Source organism: Mauremys mutica, chromosome 14 (assembly GCF_020497125.1).
Source record: "Mauremys mutica isolate MM-2020 ecotype Southern chromosome 14, ASM2049712v1, whole genome shotgun sequence".
Taxonomy (NCBI): Eukaryota; Metazoa; Chordata; order Testudines; family Geoemydidae; genus Mauremys; species Mauremys mutica.
In genome coordinates, this window is record NC_059085.1 from 11063370 (window position 1) to 11084336 (window position 20967).

At 49.7% G+C, this 20967-nt stretch overlaps 1 protein-coding gene across 3 annotated transcripts; it reads right to left on the minus strand.

Moving 5' to 3' along the window:
- Window positions 1–1653: 1653 nt before the first annotated feature.
- On the minus strand, window positions 1654–20594 carry LOC123349076 (C-C motif chemokine 17-like). 3 transcript variants are annotated; one of them, XM_044986809.1, is made up of 3 exons: window positions 20361–20592; window positions 2581–2695; window positions 1654–2044 (listed from the first exon to the last, which is right to left on the minus strand). In XM_044986809.1, the coding sequence occupies exons 1-3, from the start codon at window positions 20425–20427 to the stop codon at window positions 1924–1926; spliced, it is 303 nt and encodes a 100-aa protein (XP_044842744.1). In that variant the 5' UTR covers window positions 20428–20592; the 3' UTR covers window positions 1654–1923. The 3 variants fall into 3 exon arrangements, with proteins under 3 accessions (XP_044842744.1, XP_044842743.1, XP_044842745.1); XM_044986808.1 differs by lacking the exon at window positions 20361–20592 and adding an exon at window positions 5277–5531; XM_044986810.1 differs by lacking the exons at window positions 1654–2044; window positions 2581–2695 and adding exons at window positions 17992–18376; window positions 18914–19028 and having other exon boundaries at window positions 20361–20594.
- Window positions 20595–20967: the final 373 nt, after the last annotated feature.

Consider the following 20967-nt stretch of genomic DNA (forward strand, 5'->3'; position numbering starts at 1 on the left):
GGGCAGACTGACTGAGCCTGCCCTTCCCCCTCAGACCCTTCCCTTTTCTGGCAGGACCCTCCAGCAGCACAACCCCCACACCCCGCAGTCACCGCTCCTGCCCCACGCTGGGCAAGGAGGCAGCCCCATCCCCCACCCCCAGTGAGGCTACAGTCAGGGGCAACAGCAGGGGAGGAGGCGCACGCAGCACCCCACGGCACCCACCATGGGGGAGGCGAGGGAGATTCCTGGACCTGAGAGAGGCCCTAGGAGCACATGCAGTGACAGTGGTGGGGGTGAGTGTGCTGCTGGGGGGGAGGCGGGAAAAGGGGGCTCCTTCCCGAGAGCTCGCTGCTGCCAGCAGGGAAAGGGCTGGGGGGAGTCCTCCTCTCTGGCCCCTGTCCCGGAGCAGCCTGCCTGCACCCCAAACTCATCCCCAGCCCTGCCCCACCCCAGAGCCCACACACCCCAGTCAGAGCTTTCACACACACCCCACACCCTCAACCCTCTGCCTGAGCCCCTCCAGCGCCCCAAACCCCTCATCCCCAGCCCCAGCCAGAGCCGTCATCCCCCCACACCCGAACCCTCTGCCCCAGCCCTGAGCCCCCTCCTGCATCATGAACCCTTCATCCCCAGCCCCACCCCACAGCCCTCACCCCACACCCCAACCCTCTGCCATAGCCCTGAACCCCCTCCCACACCCCAAACCCAGCCCCACCCCTGCATCCCCTCCCTTCCCTAAACTCCCTCCCAGAGCCTGCACCCTGCACCCCTCCTGCACCCCAGACCTCCTCCCCCACCCAAAATCCCTCCCAGAGTCTTGGGCAGGTGGGGGCGGAGTTTTGGGGGGGCAGAGTTTGGGCAGGGGCGGGTTCTGGGCACCACCAAAATTTCTACAAACCTGCCGCCCATGCCCTACGTAACCCATTCCAGTGCTTCACCACCCTCCTAGTGAAATAGTGTTTCCTAATATCCAACCTAAACCTCCCCCACTGCAACTTGAGACCATTGCTCCTTGTTCTGTCATCTGCCACCACTGAGAACAGTCTAGATCCATCCTCTTTGGAACCCCCCTTCAGGTAGTTGAAGGCTGCTGTCAAATCCCCCCTCACTCTTCTCTTCATGTATCTCTGTTTGCCAGACTGTAGCACTCCTGGCATGTGTGGGCTGCTTTCCCCTCCGTTATCAACTCAGCTCCCTCGAGCAAGCTGCATGCGTCCCCCTGGAGAGGCCATCAGGGGCCGTTCCCTCTGTGCTACACACCCCAGCGAGCTTGCTGTGCTTATGGGGCTTGAGGAGTCTCTTTTCCCACGTGCATTTTGTCACTCCAAATCCTTTCTAAATGTACTGAGGTTGTGAGAGAAAATAGGGCTGGGGGGCGGGGGCAGGTTTAGCCATGAAGCTGAGGTGGGGTGGTGGCTTTTTTTTTTTTTTTAATTCCTAGCCCCTGTCCTGCCCTCTACTGGCCTCGTTTGCTGAGCAAGAGTGCAATGAGCTGCAGCACTGCCCCCTACAGCTGGAGCTGGGAGGTCGACAGAAAGGAGCTTCCCCTCCCCACCACCCTCACAATGAGGCTTCCTGATTGTGGCTCTTTCAATGAATCAGCAAAGTGTAGCCCGACGAACCGTTAATGCCAACCCGTAAGGAGCATGAACACTCACAAACACTTGCAGTGTAGCAATGAAGCTTTATTATATGTGCATCTGTTACAGCTTGTAGGTGTTCTTGCATGGACACTTACAGTCTGAAACACAACGTAGCTGGCTGTAGTGCACAGTGTGTCCGTCGGTAAGCGCACAGAGCTCGCTCACTCTCTCAGGACTGAGCTGTCTGTCTGTCGGTACTGAAACAAGAACAGTCCAGTGAGGTATGTGGAATGAAGACAGGAAATGTGCAGAGACAACCAGAGGCAGTAGTTTCTGGCATGGCTCTGGGGTGGCATGTTTATCTGTGCTTCTCAGAACGAGGGGTTTGTTTCCTCTTTGCCTGCAAGACCTTGATTGCTCTCTTCACCCAAACCTTTGAGGGGTCAGCACAGACCTTGCGGCCACTAACCGTCTCCAACCTGCAAATGGAAAAGCGAGAGAGCTCATTAAAAAGGGCACCTTTGTATTTTAATTTGGAAACATCTTGCCCTTCCCTTTCCTTGCATCAGTTTCCCACACCCTTGCCTGTCTTGTCGATTTAGATTGTGAACTCTTTAGAGCAGGGACTATAATTTATATACGTATCTACAGCGCCTGGCACATCAGGGCCCTGATCAAGACTGGGGCCTTTAGATACAATTATAATACAAATTACTATTAAAAAGTGCTATCCGATTCATCTAGATGGCCTAGAGAGACTCAAAAGCATGAGCTATTTGTTTCAATAATTCCCTGCAGCAAGATTAACGATACTTCTCACTTCTGGAGATTACACCGTGTTACTCTCTTTATAAAGAAAACCTCCCATATACAAGAGCGCAACGTGACCCTGTGGTCTCTGTAACCTGAGGTGACAGCTGGCATCTCAGGCTGACACCTTCTCTGGCTTGCCAGTGATGTGCACCGTAACAGGGTAGGAGGACAATCAGCCCTGGAGGGAAAGGTCTCTACTTACACAACGGCTTGTAAGTTACACTCGCTGGGGGTCCAGTAGAAATCCACCAGTTTATCAAGCTGAATGGCACCAGTCATGTAAACAAAGCAACATTCCATGGGAAGACGCGGTTTGACTGTGAAAGAGAGAGTTAGTTAATCCCAAAGCCATTGCATTAGAACGGACTGATATTGGGATTTCTCAGGGTCTCTGTCCTCCCTTTTAGTCACCTCACGAAAACTACATTAAAACTGTGAAAAGTGTGGCTGACATTGTCTCCACAGGAGCGGGAATTCCCAGGCTAAGATACAGTTAAGTTTAAGAATCTCTGTCCCTTTTGGCTACTGTACTGGAGACCTGAATCTGAAAGAACACGTTAAAGTTGATGGCACAGCTGCGTATGGGAACACACCTGGGCCACCTGGTACTTCACTGGAGTCATTCTGAGATGCACTATGGCTTCAATGCATTTCACAGCTACACTGCGTTTGAGCTCAGCTCTGGCCATGAGTCTCCAAAGGGGCTAATTTCAGGTGTCTCCAGTTTTGGATGCACAACTTGAGATGCCTTCAAGAGGCCTGCTTTTCAGAAAGTGCTGAGCACCGACCATCTGAAAACTAGCCCCCTTGAAAAGGTCTCCCTTTGCCTACCCAGAACTTCAGGTACCCAAACTAACTTGTCACTTTGGAAAATGTAGATTCAAAAAAGCCCAGCCTTTTACCACTGGAGTCATTCTGAGATGCACTATGGCTTCAATGCATTTCACAGCTACACTGGGTTTGAGCTCAGCTCTGGCCATGGTTCTCCAAAGGGGCTAATGATTTCAGGTGTCTCCAGTTTTGGGTGCACAACTTGAGATGCCTTCAAGAGGCCTGCTTTTCAGAAAGCGCTGAGCACCCCCCATCTGAAAACTAGCCCCCTTGAAAAGGTCTCTCTTTGTCTACCCAGAACGTCAGGTACCCAAATTAACTTGTCACTTTGGAAAATGTGGGTCAGATTCTCCTGATTCAAAAAAGCCCAGCCTTTTACCACTTAAACTAAAGGGAACTCTCCATTAACTGTTAGCAGTATAGGACACATGACACACAGTTGAATAATACTAATTCTATCCTGTAGGGGGCAATGGTACAAATACACAATAGCCAGTAATAATTAGAAACAAATTTGCTGAAATGCATTATTCTGGCTTTCCCTCCCTTTATTCTCTAGTACTTAAGGACACTTCCATGACAACAAATTTTTTGTTTCCTAAAAGCTTGTTCTCTGCTGCTACGTAACCCCCAAATGAAGTCAGAATCCTGTGTCTGTCATGTCACAATTACTTGCCCTGGGAATGATTATAAGTTCACAAGAGGATTATGGCAATCAAATGGGGGACTATCAGCAAGAGGAGATGAACCATTAAACACAGATCCTATTTACATGCAAATCTCATTAATAAAAGAGGAGGAATAAAATCTTAATGTTATATTCAGCCCCGCCATAAGTGGATGCAATTTCCATTGACTCCTTTGAGAGCTGGACCTGCTCAGTTCAGGGCTGAATTACGTCTAGTCTATTTTTCTCTATAGTAACTCCTCGCTTAACATTGTAGTTATGTTCCTGAAAAATGCTACTTTATGCAAAACAATGTTAAGTGATTCCAATTGCCCCATAAGAATTAATGTAAATGGTGGGGGGGGGGGGGTAGGTTCCAGGGAACTTTTATTTTTTTTGCTAGACAACAGACATTATATACATATGCAGTATGTCTCAAATAATTTTAAACAAGCAATGTAATACTGTACGCACCAATGATGATTGTGAGGTTTGGTTGAGGCAGGGGTGTAGCAGGGTCGGGGCACGGGGGCTTGTTCCATTCTACCCGCCCAGCGCTCCTGCCGGGGAGCGGGGTCGGGGTGTGGGGGCTTGCCTCATTCCACCCGCCCAGTGCTCATGCTAGGGAGCGGGGTTGGGGCCTTGCCCACGCCCTGGCAGGAGCACCGGGCAGGCGGGCAGAGGAAGCCAAACAACCTCATAAAGACAACAAGGATTCCGGTGGCACCTTAAAGACTATCAGATTTATCTGGGTTTAAGCTTTCGTGGGTAAAAAACCCACTTCTTCAGATGCACGGAGTGAAAATTACAGATGCCGGCATTATATAATGGCACATGAAGAGAAGGGAGTTACCTCACAAGTGGAAAACCAGTGTTGACAGGGCCAATTCAATCAGGGTGGATGTAGTCCACTCCCAATAATTGATGAGGAGGTCATGATTGATGAGTATAATAAAGCCGGCATCTGTCATTTTCATTCCAGGCATCTGAAGAAATGAGGTTTTTTACCCACGAAAGTCTTTAAGGTGTCACCAGATTCCTTGTTGTTTTTGTGGATACAGACTAACACAGCTACCCCCTGATATTTGACAACCTTATAAAGGAACGTTGCACGACTTTAAACGAGTATTTTCTCTAATTGATCATCAACCTAATAAGGAAACAATGTTAACTGGGATGACTTTAAGTGAGGAGTTACTGTACGTATTATTCTCTCCAGTGGTTTCAAGAACCCTCCCAAAAACCTCTGCTGCAGGCCACCAACTCCCTAATTCCAGACACTTGGGGCTAGAACCTTGGCTGATGTAAATCGATATAGCTCCACAGATTTCAATGGAACTACTCTTGTCTACACCAGCTGAGGATCTGGCCTCTGCTCCTGTATCAAGGTTCCCACTCACCTGCTGCATATTGATAAGAAAGCCCCAGGAGGAAGGCGGCCAGGAGAGCTGTCCTCAGGCTGATCATGGTGACTTTGAAGTGGGTTTCCTTCTGCTGTAGAACTGTTCCTTTCTTCTCCGGGAAGCTGTGAAGTGAGCTCTTGGAGGCAAAGGCAGGCAATTTATTCTGTCTGTGCTGCTTTCACAAGCCACGTGTCAGCAGAGTTCAGGAGAAAAACCAACCCGGAAAGTGTGGAGAGATTCCACAAAATGTGTTTGATTTAACTTATGGGGAAGGAAACCCTGAGAACAGCCCTGGAAACCATACTGTGGGGAAGTTCTTGCCTAGCTCAGCCTGTTTTTTGTTCTCTCTCTCTGCCACAGGCGCCAGATGCAAATCAAGCGTTGGTGAATTTGCACAATTAAGAAATTCAGTCAGCGATTCCTAGATGAGGAAGGAAAAGCGAAGGGAAGTGAGCACCTTCTGCACTGCGCACGGCTCTACATTTCCCCCCTGCACTCCCCTGCTGAAAAGGCCTTTATTTACGTGCCTGAAGATGGACTCTGGAGGCTCCCAGCTATGATAATGTTGGCCGCTCTTTCCTTGCTTTTTAAGAGCAGGGGTTCCAGTGCAGCCTTTTGGGGCCTGATTCCCAATTAGTCCCACCATTCAGATCCCCACTGCAATTTGTTCTCTACTTCCAAGCTCCAGAAGAGGCCGTGGGAAGCAGAACACAATTTAGAGCAGCCATGAGGTTGCTCTAATGGACAGCAAGGGCCAGACAGGGCCCTGAAGAGCCAGAGAATACAGAGACTGCAAAGGCAGCTTAAAGCCACCTGCACTGGCCTAACTTCAGCCTCTGCCCCAAGCACAGACACAGAGGAACTGAGAATCAGACCCTAGGAATCTGCAGGAGCCTTGTAGTCCACAGCAGCTTTGAGGGGATGTAACAACTGCTTCAGCCTGGACAATGACCTGGGAAACGTTCAGCCCTGGTATAAGCTAGTGCAGCTCTACTGGAGACACATCACGCGCTCACTTACAGCCGGGCTCATTGTGGCTGAGGAGTGCAAGGTGCCTTGGAGGCTGCTTTTTGCAACAGCAGCAAAATGAATGGTGGGAAATTGCATCATCCCCGTTTTAGCAGCTCAGTGCCGGGAGAGGCTGAAAGAAGCGGCTTTGATCAGGAAACCCAGCCAGCATCTTTCGGCTAAAGTACCAGCTCTTCCGAAAAGTTACCTCCCGAAACCATTCCATGGCTTCCTAGTGCTCGAACTAACCTGAGCACAGTAGAGGCAGGCATGAGAATGTGACACCGGCAGAGCCCGGTCGATGGTGGGAGGGATCCAATCTGGGGCCTCTGCAGCTTAGTGCATGAGCCAAAAGCCATATGGCTCTTACCTAAGGCTGTAGAGAAGACTCATAATTGTTCGAGGGCTTATCCCTTCACCCTCCCATTCTCTGGTCCTTCTCGCGTAAACAGAGAGCAGCAATATCTGAAGTCCGAAGGTGCAAACAATTCGATGTTTATTGGGGTGAACTTTCAGCAAGCACGATTCCAGTTTCCTTCCTCAGTGTCCCCCTTCCCAGCTCTGACACCACAGAGCCTTGCCTGTGTCCCTGTTCCCATCCCCCCCCTTAGCAAAACATGATTCCAATTCCCCCACCCCTGTTCCCATTCCCCCACCCCTTTACTTTCTGACTGACTGCAGAAAGTAAAGTTGAGTTCTGCTTAGCTCTACCTTAACGATTCACTTTACTGAAATTTAACTAACCAATCCTTACATACTGTAACATGATTATTTAACCAATTATATCCCACCACCTTCACTGGTTTACACCCAACAAAATTAATTATACAGCAGACAGAAACAATCACAGAACCAGACCGAGATTATACAGTCAAACCATAGGGAAGTGGAGACTGCAGTGCTAGAACAATACAGAAATGAGGGTTTCACATCCCAGCTATTGATAAGTGAGTTCTTGCCAGACAGGACGCTAGCAAACTAAGTTTTTTAAAATCTTCTAGGCTCTTCCCTTTCTCTGGAGGGGATAGATTGGATCAGCTTTTTAACAGCCCAAAACTGCCTTATTTCAGTGTGACTGGTGAGGACATGACCGTTCGCTTTCCAGCTTACGGCTGCCCCTGCTGCTTAGCCAAAGGCCTTAGCCTAAGAACAAGGCCTTAGACTATCATAGTGAGGGAAGGCCTATCAACAGGCAGACTGATTTTGATTCTTGTTTTGTACCTCTATAACTAGCTAAGTGATGAGAATACACCTAAATTCTTATAGACCTTTGCAGACAGGGCAGAATATCTATATCCTAACACTCCACCCCCTTTTTTTTTCTTTTTCTTTTGGGATCCTCCTGCCCAGGACATATGGAAAAGCATAGGACATATGGCGACACATTTCCTGATTGGGCCAGGCATTAAGATGGAAGGTGTCAATATTCCATTTGTCCCACTGCCCCTTGTGTAGTATAGTGCTCTGCACCTTCTCTCGTACGGGCGTGCCACACCTATTTCAGTTAGTGTTTCAGGCTTCCCATTATAGTGAACCTGAGAAGGTTGGGTCCAGGTTGTCTAGTACACTGGGAGGACGGGGGGGGGGGTGGCGCTTACTACATTACTTATAGGTTATTTTTATATGCAACGTAACGCAAGTATACTTAACAATATACCAGCCGCTATAATAATCCACAGAACCACTGAGAGTCCTGACCACTGCAGCATGGTCCAACATCCGAGCCACCACCAAAACCCTGCCTCTCCTCCTTCAACAGGGTCAAGATCTCAATGTGTCCAGTTGCTGGGAGTTGCAACAAGCCGCCCCTGCAGATTTTGCGTGCTTTTGTCCATATCATAAGTCTATTGAATGACCACAGAGAAATGGGTTATTGTCCAAACCAACTTAACCACTTGGTATGGAATCAGGCAGTATGCCCTGGTTCAATTATTCACAGCAATAAGATTCACAGATCCATTTGTGCACCAAAGTCAGGATAGCAGTGTGTAGTTTGGTTATGTGCTGGTGTAATTGTGCCCCCTAGTAATATATACATTCCCAGCAAAACACCATATACACAGTACACCCAATTGTCCACCCCTTGCCATAGGCCATTGATCCTGCTCCTCCATAGTGATAGGAGACGGGCACATCCAAACATCTTCTCTGGATTTCCACCATTTCACACACCCCTCCATTGATTCCCAGCGAGCTCCTCCCCTTCTCATTATTCACACAGGGCTTGTGGGGACCACCTTAGTTGCTGTTCCGTTTCCAAGTACCATGGTAGCTATTACACAGGTGCTGGCCTCCTCCTTGAGCATTTTGCATTCCCGTACGCATCTCCCTCCCAGGTTAGCTTTTGAAGCCATCCCCCACCCACGTCCTGAAGTTTTCTGTTCATTGAAACACAACAGTGCTAGCAACAAGACAAACACCACAGACAAACAAAACAAAACATAGATCCATGGTATTCTGGGTCATTTTTCTGCTGGCCTCAGGTTGCTTGTAGAGTGTCTGAAAAACAAAAGAAACAATTTCCACCCCCCTAGTGGGGACAGATTATTGCTTAATAATAATACCACTTCCTTTTACAAATCTCCTTGCTAATTGCAGGAAAAACAGAAGAAGAATTACCTCCAGGCTGTTCTTATTTTGTTCTATTGACAGGCTAGGGAATTACCCCACTCACGGGTTATTTATGAAATTCATGAGGTGGCGTGCCTCAGTTTCCCCTCTTGTACAACAGACCAGGCTTGCAATCGTTTCTCTGCCGTACCAAGCTTTAAGTTTCTTCTCAGGTAATAGCTGAGAGACAGCTTCAGATTTTAGCACTATGTGTGTGCATGCACGTTCACGCACGCACAGCACACACACACACACATCTTAGGGTTAACCTGTCCCCCTTATTTTCAGGCTTGACTTGTTTTTTTATCTCCCTTTCCTGGAGGGCCACAATCTGAGTCTTCTAGTGGCTTTTTTGCTGACCAGATTTATTCATTATTTGCAGCTTCTTTGTGCTGCCACTTATGGGCGGATCTCTCCTTCCGCCATCAGCTAGGTAATTTGCATCCACACAGAGGCTTTCTGGCTTGCTTTTGGATCCAAAGCTATCAGCAGCTTAGAGACTGTCTTAAAGGGGACACATTCCACTTCCACCAGAGTTCTGATTACTTTCCACTTTCATCTCCTGCTCCAAAACACACACAGATCTGAAAAAGAGAGCACAACCTATTGTGGTTCCTTTTGGAGCCCTAACAGGATTTTAATTAAGTACCATGTTTTGTCTGCATTTCTTCTACCCCTTCTCCAATATACGCTGCACACGTCCTGGGAAAATGCACATTTTTTCCATAGTTTAACCTTTATAACATTATATTAGCCATATCAATTTTAATGTTTCTATTGTGACCAAAAAAAAGGAATTAATAATCTTTCTCCCTTCTTCTGGTTCCGGCTGTTCCTTACTACAGCCATAACTTTGGTCTTGAACTTTATAAAGTAGTGAGGTACCTTAAGGGTTAAATGCTAAATACCAAACCCAAACAACACTAATTACCTGGGTCTGGCAAAAAATGTCTGTCAGTTTTGCCACTTTGAATGATTCTAGTGGATTTTCAGTGGCATTATAAAAAAAAACCCAACAAAGCAGAACCAAACCAATTCATCTTAAACCTACAAAACAAGATATGACAACATGAGTGTTAGTTTAGGTCCTTAAAACCTTACCTAATTACACACACACAAAATTCTCTTTTGCCTAACATTCCTTTCACTGCGATTATTTTATTTGTACACTCCCATCTTGTACAACCAGAGACAGCCAGGGGCGGCCAAGTCACGTTCCAATAGAAACCCCTGACATTCCTTTAGTGATTTTGATTACGTTACCCAATAGTCTGTAAGCCGAGTCAGGATGAGCTCTACCATGACATCTGGTGGTGAATTGTGGCGAGTTGTGGAAAAGAACTTCAGGGGCTGGTCTTGTTTGCATAGGCAAACCCACCCCGCCTGGCCTGAGCTCACAGCCACCCAAATGGTCAGTTTGGCTGCTGTGGGATCCCCAGTTTCTCTGTTATTGGGGCAGGAAAAATAAAGTGTTGTTACCCTGATTATGTGAATCAAGGCCAGTGGAACTGTTTTATGACAGAGGGACTCACCACCAACTACGTAGCAATCGCTAGACAAGGGACATGGGTTCCAAAACCCAGTAAATTGAGAGAGACTGGGGAACAGGTATTTGTACTGGATGGTATGGGCACCTTTTGAGGGCCTGAAACACCAACCACACCTCATCGTCTCTCCACTGTTGACTAGCAGGGCTAATTTTGATTCCATTAAGAGTCTAGTTACAGGCTGATGTGCTGAATTCACTTTGGACCGATGGTGCACCAGCACTGGGGCTTCCCTACTACAAGCTGAAATCACTAAAGAACTAAAATTACTAAGAGCTGAGATCACTGAGTGCTGTGTTAACTGGTGGGGGAGCCTGAAGATATATTGCTAAGCAGCTGGCAGAGCTGAGCAGTTTGCTGGTTGGTTGGAGTGGCCCATGGGACGTGGAGTGGGGCGGAGCTGAGCAGTTTGCGGGATGGTTGGAGCAGCCCACGGGATGGCTGATGGAGTGGAGCGACTCGTGGTGAAGGCTGAAGCAGAACCCCACGGAGAGGCGGGGCAATCGGCCTCGGACCATGTAAGGTAACCCTTAACACCCTGTGTGCCCCTTTCTTCCCTCCCCCCAATTTCCACCCAGGCTCGGGGGGTAAAACTCTGCAGATAAACTTCTGAACTCTGGGGCTGCACTGACCAGGGACAGAGACTTTTGGGTTGTTGGACTTTTGAGTGATTTTTGGGTTGCTGGACTCAAGAGACTTTTGGGGTATTGGACTTTTGGGACTTTGGGGTGATCTTTTGGGTGGTTGGACTTAAGACCCCGAGGGGAAAAGGACACTGCCAAACTTACTTGGGCGTGGGTCTTTTGCTCATGGTTTGTGTTCTGAATCCTGTTTGTGGTGTTTCCCCAACATAATGCCGCATTGTTTTCCTCCTTTATTAAAAGGAATTTGCTACACTCAGACTCTGTGCTTGCGAGAGGGCAAGTATTGCCTCTTAGAGGCGCAGGAGGGTGGTATGTAATTGTCCCAGGTCACTGGGTGCTCGAGACGGTTTTGCACTGCGTTTTTGAAACGGAACCCCTAGATACTGAACCCGGCCCTTGTTGCTGCCAACTCAGACGGGCAGAAGGGTTACAAGTCAAATAATTTTGATCAGATTATCTCTCCACCTGCTGCCTGCAGCAGTCCCTTATAGACAATTTTTGTGGGAAAAGGACCCATTTCCCCTCAGAATAGCTGCAGAAGGATACCCATTGGCCGGAAGGCATAGGATGCATTGTCCTAGGGATGGGGGTTCCATGACTACCACTCCCAAGAGGAGGAGACAGGTGGTGGTGGTCGGGTACTCCCTCCTAAGGGAGATGGAGTCATCCATCTGCCGACCAGACCAGGAGACTCAAGAAGTGTGCTGCTTGCCTGGAGCTAGTATCCAGGATGTGACGGAGTGTCTGCCGAGACTGATCAAGACCTCGGACCGCTACCTCGTCCAACTTCTCCACGTGGGCATCAATGATACTGCCAAAAATGTCCTTGAGCAGATCACTGCAGACTACATGGCTCTGGGAAGAAGGATAAAGGATTTTCAGGCACAAGTCGTGTTCTTGTCCATCCTCCCTGTTGAAGGAAAAGGCCCAGATAGGGACCATCGAATTGTTGAGGTGAATGCGTGGTTACGCAGATGGTGTCGAAGAGAGGGCTTTGGATTCTTCAACCGTGGGATGCTGTTCTGGGAAGAAGGTTTGCTAGGAAGAGATGGGATCCACCTAATGAAAAGAGGGAAGAGCATCTTTGCAGGCAGGCTGCTAACCTAGTGAGGAGGACTTTAAACTAGGTTCACCGGGGGATGGTGACCTAAGCCCAGAGGTAAGTGGGGGAGTGGGATACCAGGAGGAAACACAAGGAGGATGATACTGTTATACCAATATAATAAAAACCAGCGGGATCTTATTAAGAGGGATAAGGCAAAGATGTCACATTTATTGTAAATATAATAGTAAAGCAAAAGACAAAAGCAAACCACGTTGTTTTACTACTTATTTCTATCACTACTTATTTCTTATACACACACACACACATATATACATATATATATATATTCATTTACTCAATCATTCATTCAGGTTCTGTATAGATGTTATAGTTACCAGCCTAAAGTTGCTTGTGACAGAATACTGGCCAGGTATCCTGTACACAAGAGTGGAGCCGAGTCCAGGTCAGGTGCACCTGATGCTCCTGGAGGCTGGCAGCAGAACCATAGACTCAAAGTCCTCAGTCTTCAGAGTCCAGTTTTATAGGAAATTATTCCTATGTCAGTCCATGAGAGTTGCTTCATTCTGCTTTTGCTAAATCAATCAGCAGGTGGCTGGCTCCATGTTATCAGATGTTTGTTTTTCCTTCCTTTGAGGTGTGGTGGGGTGGATTCCAGTTTGCCCTTCGGGGGTCATCTGGTTGATCCCACTTGACACCTTCTTCGGCCAACACTGAATTCTTCAGGCTGGTAACTCCCTAACTAGGCACTCATTCACATACATTTTCTATCTTAATCACATCTATTTCACTGTCTCTTTACCTTTTGGGGTGTTACCAATTTATGTGAGACTCTCTGTCTTTTAACAATCAAAAATAAAGTGAGATGAAAACTTACAGAGGGTGGGGGTCTCTATCTATACACTATAACAGCTACTGTTTTGGCTTACTTAGAGTTAATTAATGTTTAACAAGTTTTATACAAAGTATTTCTTTGAGCAGGCTTCACACAGACACAGCTGGTAGCTTGTAGGTTAGAGCCTAAATGTTCTAATGACCTGATGACCTACCACAAAGTGTTTTTTGGACTGTAGTGAGGCGGCCTGGCTCCCGACGGCCCCTGAGAGGGAGGAACCGGAACAGCCACCTCAGTGGGCGGAGCCACCGCCGCCTGTTCCCGCCCCCCGGAAGTCAAGGGGCGGGACAGGAAGTATAAAAGCCCGGCCTCAGCACTCAGTTGGAGCCCAGCGGCCGGAGAGGACGGACGCTCCTGATCAGGCTCCTGCCGGACCGAGCCTGCCCCGAGCCAGATACCCTGACACGGACGGACCGAGCCTGCCCCGAGCCAGGTACCCGGACACGGACGGACCGAGCCTGCCCCGAGCCAAGTACCCTGACACGGACGGACCGAGCCTGCCCCGAGCCAGGTACCCGGACGCGGACCGACCGAGCCTCCCTCGAGCCAGGTACCCCGAGGTGGACTGGCCAAGCCTGCCCCGAGCCCGGTACCCCGAGGAGCGGCCCGAGCGATCCCCTGACCCGAGTCCGGAGGAGCAGCCCGACCTAGACCGCCTTCAGCACGCCGAGGAGCCCATGGTGTGGGACCCCAGCAGCGAGCAGGTACCCGAGGAGGGGGAAATGGAGTGTAGCCCGGGGGTAGCCAACCCATGTCTGGCTGTGGGCACTGACGTGCCCATGTCAGTGTGTTGCGGCCAGGATCCCCACTGACTGCAGCGGATCCACACCGCTGCTAGGGCCCCGGGCTGGGACACAGTGGACTGGGTGGGCCTGTGTCCCCCCCTGCCACCCCACTCACGGGTGGCAGACTCCCCCTCCTACCGGCGATCCGGCAGAGAAGCCGGCACTTACCGGGGCTTCCTAAGACTATTGCTATTGCTCAGCTCCTACAACAAGGACCTGAACTCTAAGACTACTGTTACTGCTCAGCTCCTGCTATAAGGACCTGAGGCCTTGAACTATTGTTTCTTGCCCCGCCTTGATTGAGGGCCTGGGCGTCCTGAGACTGATGCCGCTGCTCAGCTCCTAAAGTAAGGACCTGAGACTGGTGCCACTGCTCAGTTCCTGAGGCAAGGACCTGAGCCCTGAACTGGTATTACTGCTCAGCCCCTGGGACAAGGACCTGAGCCCCTGGGACTGTTGTTTGTTGCCCCACCCTGACCTAGGGCTGGGGCTTACTGACTATTGTTGCTCAGCTCCTGATGTAAGGACCTGAGCCCTGAACTAATTGCTGCTCAGCTCCTGCTGTAAGGAGCTGAGCCTAGAACTGCTGTGTTTGGCGCCCCGCCCCGATTGAGGGCCTGGGCTTAGCCTGTTAACTTTGTTACTGCTCAGCCTGCAGGAAGGATCTGAGCTCCCTGGACTCTGGTGTGCTGCCCCGCCCTGAGCTAGGGCTTGGGGCTTACTGACTTTGTAACTGCTCGGCTCCGGCTGCCAGGACCAGAGCTTAGAACTGGTTCGCTGCCCCGCCCTGAATGAGGGCCGTGGCTTATTGACTTTATGGGTGTTCAGCCTGCGGGAAGGATCTGAGCCTAGACCTAGTGTCTGCTGCCCCACCCTGACTGAGGGCTGGGACTCATTGCAGTAACCGTGTGCCTTCTGTTCAGCCCCTGCTTGAGGGGCAAAACCCCAAGACCTTCAGAACCCGGAGACTGATTTGGGCCGTGTAGTGAGGCGGCCTGGCCCCTGACGGCCCCTGAGAGGGCACGGCCCCAACATCGGACTATTACAGGACCCTGGGGAATCATGTTCTCAGCAGCTGTGCATTGCGTCTTCTCTGCATGGTCACATGAAAAGCCAAGCAGCACAGAGCCCTTTGACAAGGGGCAGTGACTTCGACTTGAGCTGCCGGAGGAAGTTGGAAAGACGTTCTGCAGTTTTACATCAGTGGAGGGAAGTGGACGCACGAGGGCAGCAGAGGGTCACAGATGTGAAGGGGGCTGGTGGCGGCACGCGGGGGCCCAAGGAATGAGAATGGGGCTGCTCTACCTTAGAAGGGCCTGATGTGGGCAGCAGAGGCTCAGGAATGGCAGACTGACTGCTACAGGCCAAAATTAGTGGAAGCAGCCTCTGGGTGTGGGTGCCCGTGTTGCGACTGTACCAGCAACAGGGCAAATAGTCCAACCCCCCCCCGCAAGTGAGCCCACTGGTTTGCTCCCGCCCCAGGCAGCTGACTTCATTTTCCGAGTTGCCGTCCTGTGCTTTCAAAGCAGTGCTGTAACCGCTATTGCTCAGGCAGCACAACCAGCAGCTCCTCTCTGGGTGACAGGCCCAGACGTGTACGTGGCATCCTGGCCCCTCTTCTGAGATGATACAGGGAGCACAGCCTGGCCCGGAGCCAATCACAGGGTGTCCTGCTGTTTGCTGCTCTCTGTGAGGAGAGCTCACGAGCATAATCGCTTGCTCTTCGCTCCCTGCCACCAGCACTCCCGTCTAGTGTGGTCGCCGGCCCTTCCACGGAACACAACTGTCCAGGGGGTGATATACTCAGGGCTAGTCTGGGGCCTGGAGGGTTTGGGGTGGGTGTGCAAAATGGGAGTGACATGCAAACACAGCCCGGCCCATCGTGACTTACAGTCGGCCTCCCCCGCAACACCCCTGAATGCTTCTGCCCTGAGACACCCGGCCTGGGGCCTAGTTTGGATGGCGTGAGGTACTTCAAGCACAGCTCCGTTCCTGAGAGCGGAATACAGCCCATGATCTTCGAAGGGCTCGATAAACAACCCAGAGCGCTTAGGGCCTGAGAATAAAGCTCCGACCCCCAGACCGATGCTGAGATTTTAATACATAGACTATCAGGGTTGGAAGGGACCTCAGGAGGTCACCTAGTCCAACCCCCTGCTCAAAGCAGGACCCAGCCAGGGCTTTGTCCAGCTGGGCCTTAAAAACCTCTAAGGATGGAGATTCCACCACCTCCCTAGGTAACTCATTCCAGTGCTTCACCACCCTCCTAGTGAAATAGTGTTTCCTAATATCCAACCTAGACCTCCCTCACTGCAATCTGAGACCATTGCTCCTTGTTCTGTCATCTGCTACCACTGAGAACAGCCGAGCTCCATCCTCTTTGGAACCCCCCTTCAGGTAGTTGAAAGCAGCTATCAAATCCCCCCTCACTCTTCTCTTCATGTATCCCTGTTTGCCGGATTGTAGCACTCCTGGCATGTGTGGGCTGCTTTCCCCTCCGTTATCAACTCAGCTCCCTCGTGCAAGCTGCCTGCGTCCCCCCGGAGAGGCCATCAGGGGCCGTTCCCTCTGTGCTACACACCCCAGCGAGCTTGCTGTGCTTATGGGGCTTGAGGAGTCTCTTTTCCCACGTGCATTTCGTCACTCCAAATCCTTTCTAAATGTACTGAGGTTGTGAGAGCAAATAGGAGCTGGGGGGGCGGGGGGAGCGAACGGGTTTAGCCATGAAGCTGAGGTGGGGGCAGGGTTTCTATCTATGTGGTGCTAATGGGCAGGGCTCTTTCCAGGGAGCTGAGGGGAAGAGAGTCAGCGGCAGGGCCCTGTCCTCATTCTTCAGCACTTCCTGGAAAAGCTCAATTGCCCCCTTTGCCCACAAGATGGCAGCGTGGCCCAAAGAACAGGGCATTGGCCTGGGAGTCAGGGGATTTAGGGTCTAGTCCTGGTTTTGCCTCTGACCCGCTGTGTGACCTGGGACAATCTGTAACCCTTAGCAGCTGTGCAAGCAAAGATCCCGCTGCCCAGCTGAGTTCTGGAGCAGTCAAAAATCTCCTTTCCCCAAGTGTGTGTGTGTGTGTGTGAGGCCAGGGCCTGCTACCGGTCGTGTTTTAACTGAATTACGCCAGCAGCCAATAGGGTTGATATGAACTTTTCGGCACGTGTCACGAAAATACACTAAGAGGAGTTTATGGCTCCGCCCCAGACCCATGGATTATACAGGGAAGCCAGTTCCTGCTACCTTACAGCTGTGGGGGTGCACCTCTACCTGGCATTCTGCTTTAAACTACTGGGGGTCCCACCTGCTTTGCTGGCACCCTAATCCCATGGGCAGCTCCTGTGGAGAAATGGCAGCTGCTCCTTGTGTGTGTGTGTGGGGGGGCAAACAGTGGAGATACTGGGGGTGGAAAATGAGTGCAGAGGAGTAACTCCCATGGGAGGAGGGGGTAACCTGTGACTACACGCAGGATGGACCCATAAGGAATAAATGGTCCGGCAATGGCAGTGAAGTAGTCACAGCTGGGGAATACTGATCCCTGGCTCTGTTGAAGGATTGGGCTAAACCGGGGGTTGGGACCCAACGGGATCGCAAGGTTATTACATGGAGGGGTCACAAGCTGTCACCTCCATCCCAAACCCGACTTTGCCTCCAGCATTTACAAAGGTGTTAAATATATAAACAGTGTTTTTAATTTATAAGAGGGTGTCGCACTCAGAGGCTGCTATGTGAAAGGGGCCACCGGTACAAAAGTTTGAGAACCAGTGGGCTAAACTCTGTGTCAGCCTGTTTGAAGGTAGGTGCCAGAGATGAGAAGCTGGAGGCCGGGCAGCATTTCACTGATCTGTAGCTTCCCCTGAGCAAACACCTCTTTGGCAGGGGAGCCAGTTGCTCAGAGCACGTGCATGTCGTGCCATGAGGAATTGCCTTTGTTTGGGTGGTGGCTTTTTTTTTCTTTTTTTTCTAATTCCTAACCCCTGGCCTGCCCTCTACTGACCTCATTTGCTGAGCAAGAGTGGGAGGTCACAGAAAGGAGCCCCTCCCCCCCACCCTCGCAATGAGGCTTCCTGATTGTGGTTCTTTCAATGAATCAGCAAAGTGTAGCCTGTCGAGCCATTAATGCCAACCGGTGAGGAGCATGAACACTCACAAACACTTGCAGTGTAGCAATGAAGCTTTATTATATGTGCGTCTGTCACAGCTTGTAGGTGTTCTTGCATGGACACTTACAGTCTGAAACACAACGTAGCTGGCTGTAGTGCACAGTGTGTCCGTCGGTAAGTGCACAGAGCTCGCTCACTCTCTCAGGACTGAGCTGTCTGTCTGTCAGTGCTGAAACAAGAACTGTCCAGTGAGGTATGTGGAATGAAGACAGGAAATGTGCAGAGACAACCGGAGGCAGTAGTTTCTGGCGTGGCTCTGGGTGGAATGTTTATCTGTGCTTCTCAGGACGAGGGGTTTGTTTCCTCTTTTCCTGCAAGACCCTGATTGCTCTCTTCACCCAAAGCTTTGAGGGGTCAGCACAGACCTTGCGGCCAGCAACCGTCTCCAACCTGCAAATGGAAAAGCAAGAGAGCTCATTAAAAAGAGGCACCTTTGTATTTTAATTTGGAAACATCTTGCCCTTCCCTTTCCTTTCTTCAGTTTCCCACACCCTTGTCTGTCATGTCGATTTAGACTGTAAACTCTTTGGAGCCGGGACTATAATTTATATACGTATCTACAGCGCCTGGCACATCGGGGCCCTGATCAAGACTGGGGAATTTAGATACAATTATAATACAAATTACTATTAAAAAGTGCTATACCATTTATCTAGATGGCCTAGCAAGACTCAAGAGCATGAGCTATTTGTTTCAATAATACCCTGCAGCAAGATTAACGATACTTCTCACTTCTGGAGATTACACCGTGTTACTCTCTTTATAAAGAAAACCTCCCATATATAAGAGCGCAACATGACCCTGTGGTCTCTGTAACCTGAGGTGACAGCTGGCATCTCAGGCTGACACCTTCTCTGGCTTGCCAGTGAGGTGCACCGTAACAGGGTAGGAGGACAATCAGCCCTGGAGGGAATAGTTTCTACTTACACAACGGCTTGTAAGTGACACTCGCTGGGGGTCCCGTAGAAATCCACCAGTTTAGCAAGCTGAATGGCGCCAGTCATGTAATCAAAGCAACATTCCACGGGAGTAGCTGATATGGCTGTGAAAAAGAGAGTTAGTTAATCCCAAAGCCATTGCATTAGAACAGACTGGTATTGGGATTTCTCAGGGTCTCTGTTCTCCCTTTTAGTCACCTCACGAAAACTACATTAAAACTGTGAAAAGCGTGGCTGACATTGTCTCCACAGGAGCGGGAATTCCCAGGCTAAGATGCAGTTAAGTTTAAGAATCTCTGTCCATTTTGGCTACTGTATTGGAGACCTGAATCTGAAAGAACACGTTAAAGTTGATGGCACAGCTGCGTATGGGAACACACCTGGGCCACCTGGTACTTCACTGGAGTCATTCTGAGCTGCACTATGGCTTCAATGCATTTCACAGCTACACTGGGTTTGAGCTCAGCTCTGGCCATGGTTCTCCAACGGGGCTAATGATTTCAGGTGTCTCCAGTTTTGGATGCACAACTTGAGATGCCTTCAAGAGGCCTGCTTTTCAGAAAGTGCTGAGCACCGACCATCTGAAAACTAGCCCCCTTGAAAAGGTCTCCCTTTGCCTACCCAGAACTTCAGGTACCCAAACTAACTTGTCACTTTGGAAAATGTAGATTCAAAAAAGCCCAGCCTTTTACCACTTAAACTAAAGGGAACTCTCCATTAACTGTTAGCAGTATAGGACTCATGACACACAGTTGAATAATACTAATTCCATCCTGTAGGGGGCAATGGTACAAATACACAGTAGCCAGTACTTTATAGTAATTAGAAACAAATTTGCTGAAATGTATTATTCTGGCTTTCCCTCCCTTTATTCTCTAGTACTTAAGGACACTTCCATGACAACAGATTTTTTCTTTCCTATAAGCTTGCTCTCTGCTGCTATGTAACCCTCGAATGAAGTCAGAATCCTGTGGCTGTCATGTCACAATTACTTACCCTGGGAATGATCATAAGGTCACAAGAGGATTATGGCAATCAAATGGGGGACTATCAGCAAGAGGAGATGAACCATTAAACACAGATCCTATTTACATGCAAATCTCATTAATAAAAGAGGACGGAATGAAATTTTAATCTTATATTCAGCCATGTCATAAGCAGGTTCAATTTCCATTGACTCCATTGAGAGCTGGACCTGCTCAGTTCAGGGTTGAATTACGTCTAGTCTATTTTTCTCTACTATTATTCTCTCAGGTGGTTTCTAAAACCCTCCGTAAAACCTCTGCTGCAGGCCACCAACTCCCTAATTCCAGACACTTGGGGCTAGAACCTTCGCTGATGTAAATCGATATAGCTCCACAGATTTCAATGGAACTACTCCTATCTACACCAGCTGAGGATCTGGCCTCTGCTCCTGTATCAAGGTTCCCACTCACCTGTTGCATATTGATAAGAAAGCCCCAGGAGGAAGGCGGCCAGGAGAGCTGTCCTCAGGCTGATCATGGTGACTTTGAAGTGGGTTTCCTTCTGCTGTAGAACTGTTCCTTTCTTCCCCGGGAAGCTGTGAAGTGAGCTCTTGGAGGCAAAGGCAGGCAATTTATTCTGTCTGTGCTGCCTTCACAAGCCACGTGTCAGCAGAGTTCAGGAGAAAAACCAACCCGGAAAGTGTGGAGAGATTCCACAGAATGTGTTTGATTAACTTATGGGGAAGGAAACCCTGAGAACAGCCCTGGAACCAGAACACATCACTTCTGCATTCTGAGTAAACTAGCCAGCGGTCTGACAGCCTGGCTTTTGCCAGCTTTGGCTACCTCTTGCAGGGTGACCTCCACACACCCCCAGTCCTGGATTTCCCGCACAGAAAAGTGTGTCCTGCAGTGCCCAGCCCTTTTTTGGACATATCAGCAATTTACCTCCCTCTCCCCGTAAGGAAATAATGTCGAGCCGTCTGCTACTTTAACTGGAGTTACCAGCCAGCCCAGTTTAACCATCCCACTGGATTAGTTTTGATTAAAGAATAAAACCAGTTTATTTAACTCCAAA